The 20916-nt window shown below is 47.7% G+C and overlaps 1 protein-coding gene across 1 annotated transcript in view; it reads left to right on the forward strand.

The window, feature by feature from the left end:
• The first annotated feature begins 6 nt into the window (after positions 1-6).
• The window catches only part of Onecut2 (one cut homeobox 2), a 37711-nt gene continuing 16801 nt past the window's right edge, over positions 7-20916 (forward strand). The window contains exon 1 of the mRNA XM_013018935.1: positions 7-942. Coding sequence (XP_012874389.1) covers positions 27-942 — 916 coding nt within the window. The 5' untranslated portion in view covers positions 7-26. The remainder of the gene's footprint in view (positions 943-20916) is intronic.

Raw genomic sequence — 20916 nt, forward strand, 5'->3', positions numbered from 1 at the left:
CGGCGGCCGCGGCGTCGCGCTCGGCCATGGTCACCAGCATGGCCTCCATCCTGGACGGCAGCGACTACCGGCCCGAGCTCTCCATCCCACTGCACCACGCCATGAGCATGTCCTGCGACTCGTCCCCGCCCGGCATGGGCATGAGCAACACCTACACGACGCTGACGCCGCTCCAGCCGCTGCCCCCCATCTCCACGGTCTCCGACAAGTTCCACCACCCGCACCCGCACCACCACCCGCATCACCACCACCACCACCACCACCACCAGCGCCTGTCGGGCAACGTCAGCGGCAGCTTCACCCTCATGCGCGACGAGCGCGGGCTCCCGGCCATGAACAACCTTTACAGCCCTTACAAGGAGATGCCCGGCATGAGCCAGAGCCTGTCCCCGCTGGCCGCCACGCCGCTGGGCAACGGGCTGGGCGGCCTCCACAACGCGCAGCAGAGCCTGCCCAACTACGGCCCGCCGGGCCACGACAAGATGCTCAGCCCCAACTTCGACGCGCACCAAACTGCCATGCTGACCCGAGGTGAGCAGCACCTGTCCCGAGGCCTGGGCACCCCGCCCGCGGCCATGATGTCGCATCTCAACGGCCTGCACCACCCGGGCCACGCTCAGTCCCACGGGCCGGTGCTGGCTCCCAGCCGCGAGCGGCCCCCGTCGTCCTCGTCCGGCTCGCAGGTGGCCACGTCGGGCCAGCTGGAGGAGATCAACACCAAAGAGGTGGCCCAGCGGATCACGGCCGAGCTGAAACGCTACAGCATCCCCCAGGCCATCTTCGCCCAGAGGGTGCTGTGCCGCTCTCAGGGGACTCTCTCCGACCTGCTCCGGAATCCCAAACCCTGGAGTAAACTCAAATCCGGCAGGGAGACCTTTCGCAGGATGTGGAAGTGGTTGCAAGAGCCGGAGTTCCAGCGCATGTCCGCCTTACGCCTGGCAGGTAAGCCTCCCGAGTCCGGGCTGCTTGGGGGGGAAGAGGGGAGAGGGGGGCGACCCCGAACCCAGCCTTTGCCGGAGAGGCGGCGTTTAGTTCTCTTCTACCTCCTGCACACTTCCCCCATGCTTCCATTTCCTCCTTCTCGTCTCCCTCTTCTTTCTCTCTTAAAAAAAAAATTCTTCTTTTCCTTTCTCTTTGCCCCTTAGCTTTCGTGGAGACGGTCGCCCCCCACTCCATGCGCCCTACGCTCGTGTGCCAACCTTTGCCCTCCCTTTCCTCCCCCCCCGCCCCCCGGCAGTGTAGAACTCGGGAACTGCTCTTTACTCAAAACCGTGTGCACTTGAACTCTTTGATAACCCCATTCGGTTTTCCAGGCTGCTTGGTCTCCCTAGATGGAGACACTTGAAGAGCTTTGGTTGTTTTGGGTTGTTTTTTTTTTTTTTCCTCCTTGGAAGGAGAAAAGGAAAAAAAAAGAGAGAGAGAAACGCGCTCTCCGTTCCTCTTAGCCGCTCTGGCAGGCAAACTTATTCGGTCTTTGGCTAGGAGGCACAGCCTTGCCCCTGCCAGGAACCGGCGCTCGGGGTGCAAACACCGCTTCCGGAGCCACCTCCGGCGTCGGTGGTGACGCCGGGACTTTCCGATCGAGCTTCACGGAAAGAGATGCGCCTGGACAGCTCCACCGCCGCTGCGCGTTGAAAGGGGAGCGGGGGTGCGGGGACCAAGGCTGGGGACTTGCTACATTCGCCGCTTAGGGCGAGAGGAGAAGGGAGACCGGGTGGAGGGCGCTCGCCCCCCGCCCCCCGCGCCCCTCGGCAGGCTTCCCGAGCGGTCGCTGGGGACTGGCCTAGGTTGGCCGGGACTCGGGAGAGGATTGGGGAACTCGTTGGAATTGGTGCTGAGAAATGAAGATGCAGGTTCGTTCCTGCGTCTCGAGCGCGGGCGGTAAAGCTCCGCCTTTGCTCGAAGCGGACGGCGACCGTACTCGGCGGGGAGAGCCGGCGGGCGGCGGGCGGGAGGGATCACCGGGCGGGAGGGGACGGGTCGACGCACGGGTTACATTGTTCTGGAGCGGGCTCGGCTCTTTGTGCCTCCTCTAGCGGCCGAGCCGCGAGGTACAACCCTCTATTGTTCTAGGAGCACGGAGAAGCCTCCTTTGGGCGGCGGGTGCCGGAGCCTGAGCGAACCGGGCTGCGGTGGCTGCGATTGGCACGCACTGGAGCGCTTTTGTGCGTGCAGACCCCGCGCGGCGCGCGAGGTGCCTGCTTTGCTCACAGCACGGAGCCCGGTGGGGGGGCAAAGTGTCCAGACCCCCCCCCACCACGGGGAGGGACACACAATACCCCAGTGCTAGTCAGGATGGGAGACTCTTCTTCATTGGGCAAGGGAGAGAGAGCGTCTCGGACACGGCGATTTCGGCATTAGAAGAGTCCTTCTTGGTGGCATTGATTTGCATAGCGCGCGGGTATCGGGACGCAGCGGATTCCGAACCTCGGCGGTGCCCAGAGCGCTTCCGGAAGCCGCTAGCTCAAGTTCCCACTGCCGATTCCCAGGACACCCCCCCAGTACCCCCCCAACACACACACACACACACACACACCGCGCTGAACCCGGCTCCTGGGGTGTACTCTATAGACTCCCCACAGGACTGGGAACTATGACAGGCAGTGCGTTCACTCAGGTTTTAGGGAGTGGGCGTTTCCCCTCCAACACCCCCTTCCTGAAGTCCTGTTGACTTCAGTGTCCATTCGGTAACTGGCTCTGGGGATGATGATCTAAAAAGGCAAAGGAAACAAGCTTCGCCTCCAAAGAGCTTTCCCAAACCGGTGGGCTCAGGATACGTTTGAGTGGACTTAGAAGTCTATCTTCTTTTCTTCTTTAGTTTACTCTTAATCCGCTCTTACAACCCCCCCCCCCTTCCCCTGTTGGTTCCTAGCAAAGATAAAGCAGTGAGAAGAGAGAGTGCAGGTGAGGAATAAGCTGGAGGCTTAATGACAGCTTCCATTATTAAAGCGCCTTTGTGTCACATCCCCCTAAACGAGGCGGGACCCTCTCAGAAGGGCTCCCACACGGGCTGCCTTCCTGGAACACTTCAGGCCAGCAGGACCTTGGCAGCTGCTCTGGGGTACAGCTAAAAGACACAGTGACAAACTATTCTACTCCAGCCCCTCTTAGAGCGCTCAAGCCTACCCTGCAAAGGACACAGCTTTTTGAAAACTCTTGGCCTTCCGCCTGTGTAGATCTGAAAACTACATGGAAGCAATGGTCACCAATCAGCATCCTTCTGTTTTTTTGGCTATGGCCCCCCGTCTGGCTGGGATGGTGAAGAGTGCCTGGCCCTCTCTGGGACCTCCAGGGATGACCCCTCAGGGGCAAGCCTGGGACTCTGGCCTGCTGGCCACCGAAGCCTCCCAGCAGGAGTGTGAGTGCCTCCTCTCCCAGCTAGAAGTGCCTTAGAGGACAGGGCTCTGCTCAAGCATTCAGATGTGCGTCTGTTTTATTGCCCTAGTTTGAAAAGGAACAAGAGCTTTAGCCTTTTTATCTGGCCATTTTATCTGCAACTACAAGTGTGTTGAGTGGTTATTATTACATAGGAGGCTTTTCAGTTTGGGGTCAGTAGATCAGTCTCTTCAGACATGTAGAAGCTGGGACTAGTAAGCAGGTATTATGTGATCTGAAGCGCTAAGAGACAGGAGGGGAAAAATGGAGACGAAAAGGGAGGCCTTCTCTGGCCAAGAGTATTGATTGGAATCCCGGTGGAGGACGTGGAGGACTTGTGCCTTTTGAGTCCCACTAGTTAAACAACCCAGCTACTCCAAAGGGTGATTCCACTGGACTGTCAACCCTAACCGCCGGGTGGGGGCAACCACTCCCACCCTCTCTCCTACTCCTTTCCCTCCGGGTTTCTCCTCTAACTTTCTCACTCTTCTCCCTCCTCCCTCCCCTTTGTTCCCATTTGGGTCCCACTGAGTTCTGCAGAGGCCTTAGCAGCCCCCTTGGCCCCCCTGGCAAGAAGCCTGATTTGGCCGCCAGCACACCTCACCCTTGGGCCAAGAATTATCCATCACCAGGAAGACAAGACCTTTCTGCCCCTCACTTGCTCCCAGGCTCCCCCTCTGCCAGGTCCAGGCCTGGTCAGATCCAGGTGAGGACGTGAAAGAGGGAGGGGAGGGGAGAGATGCCGGGGGAAATCAGATTGCCCACATCTTAGACATCAGAGAAAGGAATCCCACTCTCCTTGGGTAAAGTTGATGAGCAGCAAGTAGGTGCCCCACCCAGCGGGTTCTACTCAGGAGTCCCCAGGCTAGACCCACAGGTCTGCTTTTACTTGCCTCGGAAAGAAACAATAAGGGCCAGTTACCTTGGGTTTGAGCACGCAAACAATCAAGCTTTGAGCAGTAGGGCCTTCGGTAATGCATAAACACACACAAGAGGGACTCTGAGAACTTAGTCAAGAACTGAACCTGTGCCTAATCGTAGAAGGCGTGGGGGGGGGGGGGAGGGATGCTCTCTGGCTGGAGATTCGTAATTTTTTCCTAACAGTGGAAAAGAGCAGGTCTTAGATTGCCGTCCCTGCCTAGGTTTCTATCTCCTGTGAGTCCCACTTCCCTGGTGGCCGGCCCTTAGTCTGCCTCCTGACTCCCTCTGTGGGCAGATCCACCATCCCCAGACAGTACAGTAGTTCCAAGCAGCCGAGAACCACCACCGATTTCCAGCTAACTCAGTTCAGATGGCCAAAGGGCGGTAACCAACCCAGGATGTGCCTTGTCCGGCCTAGCACAGCCACCGTAGGGCACGTGTAGGTGGTGCCCAAGGCTGGGGAAGTTAGTCGCCATAGTGCTTAATGCCGGGGTAGTTGTAGCGTCTACAGCCGGGGTGGTCGTGTGCATCGCGGCTCCCGCCAGGGTCTCAGAAGCGCATGTCTATCTCCCGAGGCGCAGGACATGCATGCGTGTGGCTAAAGCAGGTTGCCGACTCCAAAACCACGCGGCTCCTTCCTTCTCAGTCACTCCCTCTTTCCCACCCAGCCTCCATCTCCTACTTCTTGGGCTCTCTGCCCAACCCACCTGTACCCGAAGTTTAGTTCAAGATCTGGGTGGGCCCAAAAGGCTAAACGCAGCCCACATCCGTGCCGAAAAGAGGGGATACGTCCGCCTTCTGGCTGATCGGGATTAATCATGGAAAAGCTCCCGACCGTCGAGTCCGGGTCCGGAAGGCCGTCTCCTGAATACCCAGTAGGGTGGGTAGGAGTGGGCCGAGGAGGCGCGACGCGAGGAGAGGGGGTGAAGCCAAGCGTGTGAGAAGTATCCCGCACCACCGGGCGCCTCGCACACGCGCACGCGAGAGGCGGGCGCACTTCTGTCTCCTTCAGGCTTCCCACCGTGTGGTTATGTCACTTTCACAAACAAATGTGTATATGGAGGGAGATCGATGCTGATAATGTTTAGAAGATTAAAAGAGCATTAATGCTGGCAACAGTCACGTAAACGTGTGGACCCAGATTTCATTGATCTGGAACCTGATCCAGCGCGTTTCCAGTAAGCCGGTCGGCGCGCTCTTCCCAGCAGAGCGCTCGCCAGCGCCCGCCCGAGCTCCCGGCGCTCCAGCTGCGCCGCCTCGCCGCCCCGGGGGCCAGCCTCCTCGGGTCCGACCGCAGATCCTCCCCGGAGTGCACGCCAGCTCCCTCTCTTACCAGGGTCGACTCCTCGGACCCTTCCCCCGCGCCACCGACACACACCTTCGCCCAGGCCCCCGGGTGCACAAATCTCTGGGCTGTTTCCCTCCCTGAAGACGCGGCACCGACATCCTCCCGGCTCTCGGGTTCTTGAGCAGCTGTCATCCTTAGATCGCTGGGGCCGCACCTGGTCCCACAGCCTGGGCGGGCAGCCACGACTGATATTAACACCATCGCCACCCGCCTCCGCCTCCTCCTTCCCACTTCCTCTTTCTTGTTCTTTTTTCTTTCCTCGGGACTATCCAAGACAGCACTGTGGCTTGGGTTTCGAAATTCGAAGTCCGATGTGCCGCCGTAGTGGAAAATGACAGGGTTAAAGCTTAGCCCAGCTAAGTCACACCTTAACACACAGTCGGTGAGTCTCCTCTCCACCCCGGCCTCAAATTCTGGCTCGCCAGACTTTGTAGGCAAATGCCATCGTTGGGCCCAGTTAAACACAGGCCCGGTGTCCACGAGCCTGAAGTGCAGCCCTCCAGGAATGGGTAAGCCGGGCTCTCCCAGCTAATTGGGTCAACCGGGGAACTATCTCATCTCTTAGCATGCCGGCCAGACTGTAGGGAAAGCAGACTGGAGAGGGCCCATGCCGCCCCTTCCCAGGAGCTAGTCATCCAGGAAATCATTTCTAGTTCCGGCCCTCTCAAGGGGCTCCAAGGCCCATAGCAGACAGGGGAATTTTCTCTGAGACACCCACATTGGTTAGAAAAGAAACCTTTTCTGCTTGTGAGGGAAACCCCAGCTCCTGATAGCACCCCCACTTGCCAGGTCTTGTCTTTTCTGAAGGGCATTGAGGCGAATTTTATAGCAGGGACAGAATGGGAATAAATTGGTTTATTTTTTTAAATTATAAATCCTTCCACTTGAAAAACTAAACTTTCCCCCTTTCAAGAGAAGGTCTCATTCTGGTGAGATAGGAGTATTTTCTCACGTTCTGCATTCTGAGAAAAAAAGGGGGAGGGGGATGGAAGGAAGGGGAGAAATCTTGCATATTCTGCACAGATGGTTTTGTGGGTTTTTTTTTTTCCTTCTCAACAGTGGTTTTCCTTAATGGAATTTCCCACCTTAGCTCTTTGTCAGAAAATGCCCTCTGTTTTCTCCCCCAAAAACGGTATGAGTGAGATCAAAGGGCCAGATACAGGCACTGAGGATGGTAGGTGATTCCTTTTGGTGTGGAAGGCAAGTGGCCCTCTCACCGCACACCTCATGTAAAGGACTTCTTGGCACTGGGAGGGGAGAGTGGGCCTTTGATGAGTGGAGTATCAGGCTGCCCTCTCCCTCCCCCTCCCCATGTTAGAATTCCTGGACATCCAGATTCTGCTGAAGGGTAGGAGGCCAACAGAGGATTGCCCCACAAACCTCAGCATCCCTCCACTCTCCTGTTGAACCACTTCCGCCCTGAAACATCAGGATCCTCTGGCAGCTTTCTAGGACTTCATTCTCAAGTTACCTCAGGGAGAAACCCTCCTCCTCCGCCTCCCAGTTTTCTTAACACATATTTCTAAAGGAAATCTAGCGGAATGGGGTTGGAGAACTCTCAGAAAGAAAATACTGAGCCCCCAATATCATGGCTAGTGGCTGGAGTTGGTAAAAACGGTCTTCGTGAAAAGTGATCCCACTGGGGGTATCCCTGGAGAAATAAAAAACCTCCAAGGAAAAGCAGAGAGATTTGCTCTCTGGGTTCTGGCCAAAGGAAGAAAATAAGGAGGGCATAAATAGAAATAATTGCCCAGATACATGGCCCTGGGGAAGAGGGTGAAGATAAAGGTATCCTGGGCTTTTTAGACTTTTATCTTCAGACTCTCTGGGCTGTGCCTATCCTACATATTTTAGGAACCTCTTTCTTTTCTCTGGACCAAGGAAAGTTGCTTCTTTCAGGGGGATGGCACTTCTTGGGGAGTAAGGTGAGTCTATTATGGGAATGTTCTGTAGACTTGTTGGTGCTATCAGACACAGACCCAACCAGCTGACCCAGCCAGGAGAGAGCATCACCGCTCCTCTTCACCCAGACTTCTCCTATCCAACCTCTGGGCCTTTGGGGAAGACTTTTTGACATCCAAAACTTGCCCATGCAAAGCAAGGGGGTGATAAAAAGCACTAGGGCTTTTGACTGCCTAACCCAGCCATCTGATGCCAAGACAGAAGACAAATGGGTGGGGTATGGAGGCCTGCTGTGAACTGTGCAGTAGAGATTGTCTTGGTTGGGGAGCGGGAGTCCTAGCAGCTGTGGACATTTATTATGAAAAACTGTCCCACACAAGTTGTCCCAGAGGGCAGGGAGGATCTTTATTCCACCTTGGCACCTCTTTTACCATTTGAGGATTCATTACTCTTTCAATAGAAAGCAGACTTTGTTTGGGTTGGAAACACACCTTCAATGTAATTTAATCAGCACTGGACTTTGGCTCATGTAATCAAATATACATATACTTTCTCCTGCAGGAAGAAAAATAATTTCTCTGTAACTGCTATTGACTTGAAGTCATGTAATCTCTGGAAAGCATCACATTTTTTAAAGGGAAAGGCAAAATTAAGGGAGGAAAAATCCTCACTGGTTTGCCTTGTTATTATTAAGGGCCAGTTAACCACCTAAGAAAGGGTAGAAAAAGCACTCCTAGAGCTTAAATGCTCTCTCCCTCTCCAATTGCAGATATTTTACTAGCACTTCCTCTGTGCAATCAGCTCCAAGATGTATATGGATAAGAAGCCAGGCTGACTAGTTCATTGGTCCCAGAATGTAGGCTGTATATTTATATTACCTTGACATCCTTAAAGGAAGACATTTTGGTGTTCTGTTTTGCTACCTTCTTTAGCAGAGGTCATAGGCAGCCAGCCTCTTCTTTTAAAAGTGCTTGGTAGCCATTGCCAGCTCCTTCTTTCCTGCATGAAAGCGTCACCCAGGAGCATGAAGCAGCTTGTCATCCTTCCATAACCCCCAAGGAAAGGCTCTGGGCTTTGCCCAATCTGAATCTGTTAGGGAATCTGTTGTAAACACAGATCCATTGATTTGCATTTGTCAGAGAGTAAAGTTAAACCAGTGAAAAGAGAAGCCCTTACCCTTTAATGCAGAGCCAGGGAAACCTTTCATATTGATCTTATTGATCCAACCTTTCCCTTTAAGGAAACCACATAGTTAAAGACCCCTCTTTCAATAGATTTACCCTTCGTGCTTATGATATTCCTTTAAGTGTTCTCATCTAGGATAGCTGGGCATTAAGCCCACACCTTCCAAACCAAACAAAAATGAAAAGGGGGTGGGAGAAGAGGGAGTGTCAGGAGGCAGAATTGTGGGAAATAAAGTTAAATAGAAATGAGTAATGACTTAGGGATGTTTTTTTCATTCTTCTAAGATGACATGCATGGATAAAGACCAAATAGCTGTGTGTAGTCTGTTCCCCCTGTTTCTCCTTTCTCTCCCTCTCTCTCCTTTTCTACCCCACAAAGAAAATTCAGTTCATATGCATAGACTAACAATGCTATAGGAACACCATTTTCTTTCCTTTTTAAAACTCTTATTGTAAAGATGATATACAGAAGGGTTACGGTCACATAAGTCAGGTAATAAATGCATTTCTTTTTGAACAGTGTCACCCTCTCCCTCATTTGCTCCCAGTTTTCCCCCTCCCTCCCCACCACATTGTATAGTTCATTTCCAACATAGTGTCTAGTGAGTACCACTGTTGAATTGAGGAACACCATTTTCTACTGTAAAAATTATTTCAATCAAGACGTGAATTTGGTTCATTTAAGCTGGTTCACTAAACAGCAATGATACTGCCAGGAAATCTCTGAGGTCAGTTGTAGAAAACCAGGAATTGTCTCTAGAAACACAACAATTTGAACTCTACATATGCACATGACCTCTGGTGTCCCAAGGGAGAGAGGGCCTGTGGTACTAGCTGTGCATTCTGATGGAGGTGGGTAGATGCTAGTCCAGGGCTGAGAACAGGTGTAAATGGAACAGGAGTTTCTAAATGTTGCTTAGTGTTCCTCTTGCAGATTTAAAAAATCAAAGTCTTCTTTGTTTGTAGAGCTACTGACGGGATCCATTTCATTTCTTTCCTGATCCTTCTTTGCTCTGTAAATACCATCCATGATGTGATGTGGTCCACTCTCCCCCCATCTCACCCCTCTACACAATACATGAGCTAGTCCTAATTGAATATCGCTTGGGTTGTTTGGGGACGTTCATGTTTGTTTTATGTGATTGAAAAATATTAATGATTCCTTAGGTGAGCTAATGTATTTATCTGCGGAGCGGGTTCAGAGGGCAGAGTTCAGCTATGGTTCAGGTTAATTGAACAGGAAGCAGTGAGCTCTCCAGCCTGTGCTGACCAAGAGACCAGTCCCTTAAAATATCACACTCAGCAAATACATAATTTCACTGTCCTTAACCTGGAATCTAATGTAAGAGGCCAAGATCAACTTGGATTGCTTATTTAAAAACCCAAAGCAAAGCACAGCAACTGCAACAAAACCCTCAAGTCCCCCTCAGGGAAGAAGAGTTTTCTCATTGGCTAATTGCTTTATTGGTAGCTCTGACCTGCAGAGCAGCTGCAGGGGCTTGGATGAAGGTTTAGGCCTCGGAATAATGTGCTCCATTAGAACAGGGCAAGGCATTTTTTTGTTTACTCAATTGGAGCTTCCTGCAAAGTGCTATTAACCCTAGCCCAACTGTGAGTGTGCGGCAAAAGCCAAAGGTCACGCCAGTCAGCCTGTAGGTACAGCCAGCTCTGCTTTATCCTGCTGGCACTGCCCTCCTGGGGGTTGGCCCCAGCAGAGCCTTGACCAAAGCAGGCAGTTGCACAATTTGTTTATATTTCCCAACTGCTGAATCATGTTATTGATGATTAAACAGTTTTGATCTGAGTACCATCAATCACACCAAAAAAAAAAAATCCGTTTCACTGACCCTGTCTTTTCTATTTGTGTTCCCTGCTTTACTGTGCATTACAGTAAGTAAAACCTGTGCACACAGTGCTTTTAGCAAGAATATAGTCTGGATAAGTACTTGGACCAAGAGGAAGACAGATCTCCAAACATGGTAGGAGTGGAGGAGCTGGAAGGAGGTGCTGGACAGATGGAAGGTTCAAAGAAGAGCTGGGGCAATAGTACAGACCTCCAGATACCAGCACTGGGAAGCATAGCGCCACCTGCTGGGAGTCTCTGAACTGCAGTCAGCCCCGTACCTCCCACCAGGTCCTCCCTCCTGCATGTTATTCCTAGTATTTCTTTTCTTCTACCTCTTGATGGTCAACCCTACAAACACTGCCTCCCAGATAGATCATAAGGGGCTTTTTCCTAATCCTTTGGACTTTTCTCTCTCCTAATTCATTGCTAAGGAAAAACTAGCTGATAAGTTCTGTCATAAATGAGGTGGTTCACCCCCTGCTCTTGCTAACATGTGACAGTGTCCTGTGTAGTTGGGAGATGTTTGGGAGGAGAAGCAGAAAAGGCAAGAAATATATGTGGGAAAGAAAAGGAGAATGGTTCTATGGAGGGGGCCAAAGAGGCCTGTGTGCTTGGAAAAGCTAAACTATAGCACAAAAGAGAGAGGATAGGAAAGACAGAGAGGCCATTGAGAAAGAGTCCTACCAAATCAGCCAGCTCAAGTTGGGCTCTGGGAAAAGTGAACCAGCCATTTATATTTGCCAAGGAGGGAGAACAGAGCCCAGCTGTGGAGCTGGTGGATAGCTCTGTGGACAGCAACTGTTTCCCTGACTAGCTTTACATCCATTGCTACCCCTGTCAGCCCAAAGCCTGTGGGTGGGTTGCTGGCTCTGTGAAGTGGCGCCATTTTCAGCACCATGAACAGCACCATGGAGCGTCCTCAAGAGAAGGGAGATGGCCCGGGTACTGGAATTCAATATTGTCCGGAAGAGGATCAGTCACCCCAGTCCTGCAGATTCCATTTCCCCAAGAAGAACAGAGCTTCATATTTTCCTTCCTGCTTTCTTAGATTTTCTGTGTGAGATCAGTGATAATAAGAGTGTAGAGGCTGGGTGAGAAGACAAAAGATGCTTGAGGAAGAAAGAGCAAGATCTCTGGTGTGGGGCAGAGAAACTGAGCTCTGTCCTTGTTTCTGCCTTTTGTAGACACCATCTGCCACTGTAGCTGAAAATTTAGGGATTCCTTTCCATTTTTGCTGTCTTTATGCACACCCACCACCACCTATACACACATGGGTATATATACACAAAAACACATACATATAGCACATATATACAAATCTTCTGTTTCCCACCACCGTGGTCTTCATTGACAACACTCTCATGAAGTTAGCAGTAGTATCGCAGAATATCTCTGCCTCATATAAAACTAGAAACTAGGTTTGATTGCTGGAGAGGTATTGATTGTGTATATTTCTTTAAGAAGCCCCTCATCCTCACTACTGCTCCCTCCCTCCCCCTTGCCTCAAAGAACTAGGGAATGTTGAGTCACTTTCTCCAGGCTTCACAATGGAGTCAGAAGGCCCTGGCCAGAGCGAAAGCTGACTTGCTGCACTGACCCCTGGCTCTGGCCTTTGTCAATCACTAACTCCGCTTTATTTGTATTTTTGTTCCAGAGAAAAGAGGCAGGTGTGTCCTTGTGGTCAGTGATTGGGGACAGCTCACATCTCTTTGCAAATGACCCTTGACTTCTGAAAGCTAATGAAAATGTAAAACTTTTGCTTTTTTTTTTTTTTTAAGGAACTTCATTTCAGACCCTGTCTGTTGCTAAGGGGCTCTCAGGAAGGTGTAGCCTAGAAACAGGAAAGCAAAGGGTCTGATGAATGAGATTTCCTGTCTTGGGACAATTCATCTTTGAACTCCAAGTGGCTCTTGTGTGAAAAGAGGGAAAATGTAGTCATAAATAATGTAAATTTGGTAGAGCATTCATAGCCAGTGTTGACAAAAGACTTTCTGTGGATTTGAACACCTAAAATTTCTCTTAAAATGAGCAGGAAAATATCTGAATCCAACCCCCAAACCGGTTTTGTGTATTCAGTAAGCTCTGACAAAAGTAGTTTCTTTAAGCTCTGTCATGTTGAATTTGCAGACTTGCATTTCTAAGTAGTTGTTGAATTACACTAGCAAACTTTCCCAGTAAAACATGGATTTGACAGTTAAGTAAAGCCTTTAAAAATACTTTATGTAGGCCGGGCGCTGGTGGCTCACGCCTGTAATCCTAGCTACTCAGGAGGCTGAGATCTGAGGATCGCGGTTCAAAGCCAGCCCAGGCAGGAGAAAAACCTTGAGACTCCTATCTCCAATAAACCACCAGAAAACCGGAAGTGGTGCTGTAGCTCAAGTGGTAGAGTGCTCGCCTTAAGCTGAAGAGCTGAGGGACAGCGCCCAGGCCCAGAGTTCAAGTCCCATGACCGACAAAAAAAAAATACTTTATGTGAATCACTGCATTTTTTAAAAATAAGGCATTACACGCTTCAAGAATATGCTCTAAATTTTTCTTCCTAGTGAACACAGTATGGTGGTGGTGATGTGTATGTGTGTGTGTGTATGTGTGTGTGTGTGAACATGTGTACACTGGCTAGTCCAAGAGCTTGAACTCAGAGTCTGGGTGCTGTCCCAGAGCTTTTTTACTCAAAGCCAGTAACTGGAGCCTCAGCTCCACTTCCAGCTTTTTTTTTGTGGTTAATTGGAAGTAGTAATCTCATAGACTTTCCTGCCCAGGCTAGCTTTTAAGTGCAATCCTCCAATTTCAGCCTCCTGAGTAACTAGGATTACAGGCATGAGCCTACCAGATCCTAGCTGCAGTGTGGTTTTTAAAGGAGATTTTGACAGGACTGCTATGTAAACAAAATCAATTCTGTAGTCTTTGAGTTTAAATACTTTAAAACATGTGAAGCTGTTTTATTTTCATGCAAGTGAGTGTCCTAGATTTTCACCTTAAGAGATAATAGAAAGTAATATATTCTCTTGGATAGAGCTCCTTCTAACATCATATCAAAGTTCAGTACAGCTCACACTCAAAGTGTAAGAGCAAATTCTTATTCAGCTCTAAGGTCTGACACCCTCACCCTTTCTCCATTTTTCTGAAGAGGAAGTGGTGGTCTTTCTTTTGAAGGCTCAATCCTCTACTTGTTCTGGGCCTCGGCCTCTCCTACCTTCTCAGGATTCCATCCTTTACTTATCACCTCTTTTTTCCCATTAGTTTCTTCCCATCAACATTTTTTGTGCTCTAGTTTCTCCTATGTGGCTTTTTTTCTTTTTAAAGAACATCCTCTCAAGCTACAGATCAATTTCAGAGGGAGTCTTCAAGTAAAGTCTTATCCAAACCTTCAGATGATCAGTAGTGAGGCAAAGATTGTGAAATGACAACCATTGGACACCCATGCCCTGTTGCCTCTAGTCCTCCAAGGCTACTGGCCCCAATTAGGCAGCTCTCCTTGTTACTCTGTCCATGTACATCCTTATGGTCACGTCCATATCTTTACTTATCTGTTCTTCCTGTCTGGAGTGCCTCATCTCTTTCTCTCTATTCTTCCTGGCTTTCTCTGTTATAGCCTTCCTAGTTGAGTATGGTCCATTCTTTCCGCTCCCTTTCTTGAACACCAGCTATATATCTCTGGTCTAAACTAGATAGTATAGCTTTTGTGTATGTGCCAGTCCTGGGACTTGAATTCAGGGCCTGGGTACCGTCCCTGAGCTTTCTTGCTTATGGCTAGTGTTATACCATTTGAGCCACATCTTTGTTTTTTTTTTTTTGGTGGTTAATTAGAGATGAGAGATCATGAACTTCATACCATGATCCACAGATCCTAGCCTCCTGAGTAGCTAGGGTTTCAGGCATGAGCCACCAGGGCTCAGTTAATAGTATAGCTTTAAAACACTTCATGTAATTCTCTCCAGGTGTTTTCTGGGCTCTCGAAGAAGCATAGCATATTCTTGTCCTTCTCTCTGCTGATATTGCATGGTCAAACTCATGAAGGCAGTTTTTTTCCAAGTGAGTTGATTGTAGATACAGAATCTTTTGTTATTCTGGGAGGAGTGGGTTGTGTGTGTTTATTTGTACCTGTCATTGTTTTCTAGCTTCTCTTTTAAAGTGGGTATTCTTTTTTGAAAATGATTTGTCCTTAACTATTGGAAATACTTGCTTACGTAATAAAAATGGATTTCAGTGATAACCTGAACTTAGACATAAACTGAATACGGAGAAACACTATAGTGGCTTGGTTAATAGCCAACTCTGTTCTGCCTCATCTAAAGCTGAGAACGTCATTCACTTCAGAGCAATTGAGCCAGCAATCTGATCAGCAAAGCAGTGGAACTGCTTTCCTCTTATATGTAATTTTAATTATCAGTACAGAAAATTTACACTTCACTGGCCGTTACTTAATATCCTGCAGATTTATAGATTGGTGTTAACTTCAATTTACCTGAAAAAAATTTATCTGGACCAGATATGGTGGTGCATACTTGTAATCTCAACTACGTGGGAAGTGTAGAGAGGAGGATCATAGTCCTAGGCCAACTCTGTAATAAAATAAGAGACTTTATCTATTAAAAAAAAGCATACTTGGGAGGCTGAGAGCAGAAAAATAAATGGTTCAAGGCTAGTGTAGGCAGAAAAAGAAAGAAAGAAAGAAATTTCCGGTCACTGGTTTCAGCCAATAGCTGAGAATGGTTGGGATACTCCTATCATCTCAGCTTCAACAAAAAATGATAGAGTTGCTGTCCAGGAACAGGCCTGGGCAGGAAGGTGAGACTCTCTCAAAAATAACTAGGGGAAAAAAACTATAGGCATGGCTCAGCAAGAAGCCCTGAGTTCAAGTCCCTACACCCCCAAAGAATGACAAGAACAAAACAGGTAAGCCAAAAAAGGCTAAGGTTGTAGTTCAAGTGGTAGATTGCCGGCGTTGTATGAGTTCAAACTCTTAATACTGTCCCCAGAATTTCCAAAGGTCACATTTTAAAATGTAATCTCCTTTTTTTCATTTTTTTATCTTATAAATATACGACAAGAATGACTTGAGATGTTTCAGACTCTATCGTTCAAATGTTTTAGAGGACTAAAGTTCTGCTGACCCAGTACAGACCTAAATGGTTAAGAAAAAAAAGCTTTTTCCCATTAGATTTCACTGAATTTTAAAGATCCTAGTGAATAAATCCTCCTTTTCATTTACAATATTTGTATGGGATTAAATATGGATGGATTTTCCTATTTCCTCAAGTTTAGTGAGAAACTGACACTAATTGCTTGCTATACATCCCAGGCTGAATATACTGTCTTGTGATATTTTATCCTTTTTATAGTTAGGCCTTGACATTTATATTATAGGAGTAAAAATCCATGAAGAGAAGCCATGTGGATAGAATATAGTGAGAAAATTAGAACATTGCAAATGTTTTATGTTTGGATTCCTTTTCTGAATACACCACTGTGCTTCATGATAACTAGGTGTTCATGGTAAGCAAAAGATGTGAGAGACTGTCGTTTGTGGGCCTTGCATGGTCAAAACAAATTTCTTTTGATACTGAGGCAGACAGGGACAGCACTGGGCAGATTCTACTCTCAAGGGCCTTAGACCCTACTGGGGGTAGTGTTAGAAGCCATCTTCTTCTCTGGCTAATGCAGGGCCATCCCTGGCACCAAAGGCCATACTTGTTTTTCTCTTATCTGCCTAGTACCTCCATCTCCAACTCCACCATGCCATCCTCCCAAGAAAAGCTAAGGGACTAAGAGGATCAGCATTTCCAAAGCACATCCCTCTCTGAGCAATTTCCACCCCAAACCTCAAATTCAGGTTTCCATAGGCAAAGTCTGAAAGTCAGTTAAAAGGGCAGGGTGGGAAGTAGGTAGGAGATTGAGTTGGAGTGAAAATGGAGGAAAATGCATCATATAGATAGGTAGACTTGACTACCATAAGCAATTCCAATTCAGGAATACAAGTATTCTGCCTCTTCTGAGCTTCACAAATCCTGGAATATTGAGGGTCCATTTCTGAAATGAGGGAAGAACCTCAAGCAAAGAGAGGAAGTCTAAGAGGGTTCTGAGACATTGTGCGTGCACGCGCGCGCACGTGTGTGTGTGTGTGTGTGTGTGTGTGTGTGTGTAACCAGATCTCCCCCCCTCTCTTCCTCCCTCCCTCCCTCCCTCCCTCTCCCAGACTCCTAGGAAGTGATTGGAGGGCAGCAATCCTCATTCTCTTCTTCTTCCTCCTCCTCTTTCCTCACCCTCTTTCTCTTCCTCTCCCTTTCTCCCTCCCACCTCTCCTTCAGCTGATCTTACAGACAGGCTTAGGTATATTCTAACTCTCCACTGACTAGCTCTAACTTCACCTCTGAGTCTGTTTCCTCCTTTATAAACTGGGAATCATATGTCCACCTTGGAAAGCATATGACACAATAGTCAGCACCCAGTGAACACACAAGATGAAATGACCTTCCTCCCATGAACACAGCTCTAGGGTGAGAGGAGAGGCCCTTCTGGGCCTACCCTGTCTGTCGCCTGGCATGTATTATAAACCAGGCTTTCATTTTAAACTTTCAAATCTCCTTCCACTGCAGTCATCACTAAACACCTAAGAACCAAAGTCCCCGTCTTAGCTCCCCCAACGAAGAAGTTGAGGCGTTCAATTCAGATGTCAGTTCTTCTACATATCAACAAAATCCAAACCATGCAGATGTTGTATAGGATTTGGCCATTGAAGACAGATATGATTTAGAGCTGATATCAAAAAGATTTGCTCATTTGTGACACTACCAAAGTCCTAAATTACGGTTTACTTGGTGTTTAAGCCCCAGGTGCTACATCTGGGCCATGCTTTTTTTTCAGTCTCATAAGCAGTGTTTTAAAAAAAAAAATACTTGATTCTCCATTTTGTCTTGATTCTCTATTCAGGCATAACAAGATGCCTCCCATTAGTGAGTAGGCCCAGATAATGTGTTCATTTGCATCTTCTTCTCTACCTCTGTCCTAATGGCCAGCTACACCAAGGGCTACTTGAGCTGATTTATATGGATCTCAGTTCCTCTCATTTGTGCATACTTAATTCAGAGAGGTGATCACATTGATTTCCAAGGCCTGGCACTAACATAGATATCTCAGCTGCTCTAACTACATTGTCTGGCAAGGAAAAACATTTTAAACATTTCGAAGCAATTTTGATGGACATTTCATTGTGTTCTATATTACTTACCTAATTGAATTTCCTTCACTTCAAGGTCTGTTTAAAATTAAATTGAGAAATATTTTTGAGTTCCAATGGGCAGATAACTTTGTTTGGCTGGATTTGTTCTGCATATATATGAAATGGCATCTTATGAATCAATACACAGAGTTTACACCTCCCTCTATGGGAGGAAAAGCCACCCCTGTTATTCATAACAAGCTGCCACTGGTTATTAAGCTTGTTTACCCAGTTATTCCATAAAAATCTTTGTGTCTTGTGCCTGAAGTTTGGCAGGCTGATTCTTTGAAATGCTGAGCATTGAGAACGAAATTCATTCCTTTCCTGGATTGACTTGGAATCATGGAAATCCTAACGTACAAGTTCACAGCCCCAGCTCTGCAGCTCAGGCAGCCAGCTTTTTTTGAGGGGGGAGGGGCATACAGAAGTCTGATTTGCATGGGTAAGGGGAGAGGATTTTCACTTGGATTTGAAAGCAAATAGGAGAAGTTGTCAGAAGTTAATTCCTTTATGGAAGAGACTTGAGTTCCAATGTTTTGAATCTTTAGAAAGAAGGCTTAGAGCAAATCCTTCTCTCTTCTATACACCCTGCTATCAACCTCCTGCTTCATCCTGGTTCTCATTGAGACAACCATCCCATTAATTCCACAGCAAGGGACTCTGATGCTAGAGATAAAATGGAGGGCTGGGAATATGGCTTAGTGGTACAGTACTTGGCTAGCATGCATGAAGCCCTAGGTTTGATTCCTCAGTACCACATAAACAGAAAAAGAGGCAGTGTGGCTTTAGCCTTGAGCACAGAGAGGGCTCAGGGACAGAGCCCAGACCCTGAAAAATAAAATAAAATAAAATATATATAATGGGAGAGGTGTTATTCCATAAGTACTGTTTTATAGTTTGTTTTCTTTTTAAATTCATTATCGTGTATATGTGTGTACATGCACCCATCAATACTAGGACTTGAATTCAGAGTGTTCCATCCTTGTTTACTTTTTTAGCTCAAGACTGGTACTCTACCACTTGGACCATGTCTCACTTCTGGCTTTTTGCTGGTCAATTAGCGACAAGAGTTTCTCAAACGTATTTGCTCAGGCTGTCTTCCCATGTTAAGCCTCAGATCTTAGCCACCTGAGTAGCTAGAATTACAGGTGTGAGCCCCTGGCACTCAGCTGATTTTGTATTTACAAACATACTATCCCACAAAACCGCTTTGGGTTGCGTTGTTAATTAGTGTTTAAATATTTTGAAATTTCTGAGAATCTTTAAGAGCTGTGAGGCTCTTCAAGATTTAGCTTGTTTATTTTGGTGTCTCAAATAATGGTAGGTACACCTGAAGGTTATTGTAAGCCTTTGATAAGTAAATGCATGTAAGTGCTTATTATGTGGCAAGTGCTTGTGAATTTAGCTGTTGCTATTATTACTCTTAGGTTTTTGACTTGACCTTTTCTGGAGGAAGATCTCAGCAGGAGACTAGGCTTGCTTTGCATAGTGTCTGGGAACATGATCCTTGGAGTCAGATGCAGTTTGTGAGCCACTGTTTATTAGCTCTGTGACCTCAGGAGAGGTTGACCTCAGAGAGTACCCGCTCCTTTCCCTGGCTGCTGTACAGATTTAATGAGATGCCAAAGGATATCTCATCTCTCATCAGCATGGTTTGCATGCCACCCCACCTTCAGTGGTGGAATTGATGATGAGCAAAATTCCCAGACTCTACATTGGTCACTGGACATCATCTTTGCAGACTTGTCAGACGTGCATCACGAGTATTCACCCCCTACTGGCCAGTCTCCTTTGAAGACTCGTAAGAGTTATGGGTCTTCTTCTAAACGCATGGATAGAACCTAGAAGCCTGCTGTACACATAGTAAGTTCCTACTGAATCCTTACTCTTTGTCCATGGAAGTAAGGTGCATGTTGAGCACACAATCTACATTTCGTAGCGTTTTATGTCTGGAAACTGTCGCTGAACCAGCAAGTTTCTCCTGTCCGCATCCAGCATTACAGGTTTGAGAGGGCAGGTGTCCTATCAGAAGCTATTTTCATGGACATTCAGGTGATCCTGTGGTTATAGGTTCTTATGCAGTGTCCATTTTGGTCTCAACATATCTGGGCCCTATCTTTTTCTTATATCCCCCAAATCCATTCCATGTGTCTTTCATCCCATTCCTTGAAGGGATTGCTGGTTTGGCTCGTACCAGTGACTTTGTTTCCAAATCCAAAAACCTTAACATGAAAAGAAAACTCAGACAGCCCAGCTGTTGTTTTGCTGAAGCAACAAACCACTTGCTAATAAAAAATTTTGAAGCCAAAGCCTCTGAGTTGTCAACATGCCAGTCTGTTTAAACAATCTCCAGTATCCTTTCCTGACCCCAAATTACTCCCCAGCATTAATTGTCCTAGTGGTTTCATGGCCACATTATTTCATATTCATTAGTGTTTTCATGAAAAATTATAACACTAATTAGAGCATCTTCCAGTTAATTCACTTGGTGATTCATTACTCTTCCTCTCTTGGTGTTCTGCATGTGGTCATCCTAGAGAAAGCATCCAAGGGGTAATTGCAGCTCTGTTCCCTGAGTGATCATCTAATGCTATTAGTTCTGATCTCAGGCTGCTCTGATGGGATCCAGTTACAGCTGCAGGGAGGGAGGAGGCCCACAGCTAGAACCAGTGCTCAGGACACAGTCCAGGGCAGCCAAGAGGAGCAGATTCTTAACGAGGAGGAAGTTGAGGATGCCGGGAGGAGCTGTGAGATAAGAGCATCATATGATCATCTTCTGTGAGGTGAGGTGAAGACAAGTGGAGCCATATCTGCTCTGGGAACTCAGATATAGGAGAGTAAGGAAGATGAATTCTCCATTTCAACAGATGTGGGGCCAGGCATTGAGTGGCCCATTGGACACTTGGCTTCTTCTTAGAGCTCTAACATCAAGTTCTCTCAATTAAAAGTTTATTTGATCCATTGCATTGGCTGCTATCAAAAAGAATAGGACGCGGGCTGGGAAGGTGGCTCAGTGGTAGAGTGCTTGCCTTGCAAGCCTGAGGCCCTGGGTTCGATTCCTCAGCACCACATAAGCAAAAAGAAAAAAGCCAGAAGTGGCGCTGTGGCTCAAGTGGTAGAG

This window comes from Dipodomys ordii, unplaced genomic scaffold (genome assembly GCF_000151885.1).
Source record: "Dipodomys ordii isolate 6190 unplaced genomic scaffold, Dord_2.0 Scaffold43, whole genome shotgun sequence".
NCBI lineage: Eukaryota > Metazoa > Chordata > Mammalia > Rodentia > Heteromyidae > Dipodomys > Dipodomys ordii.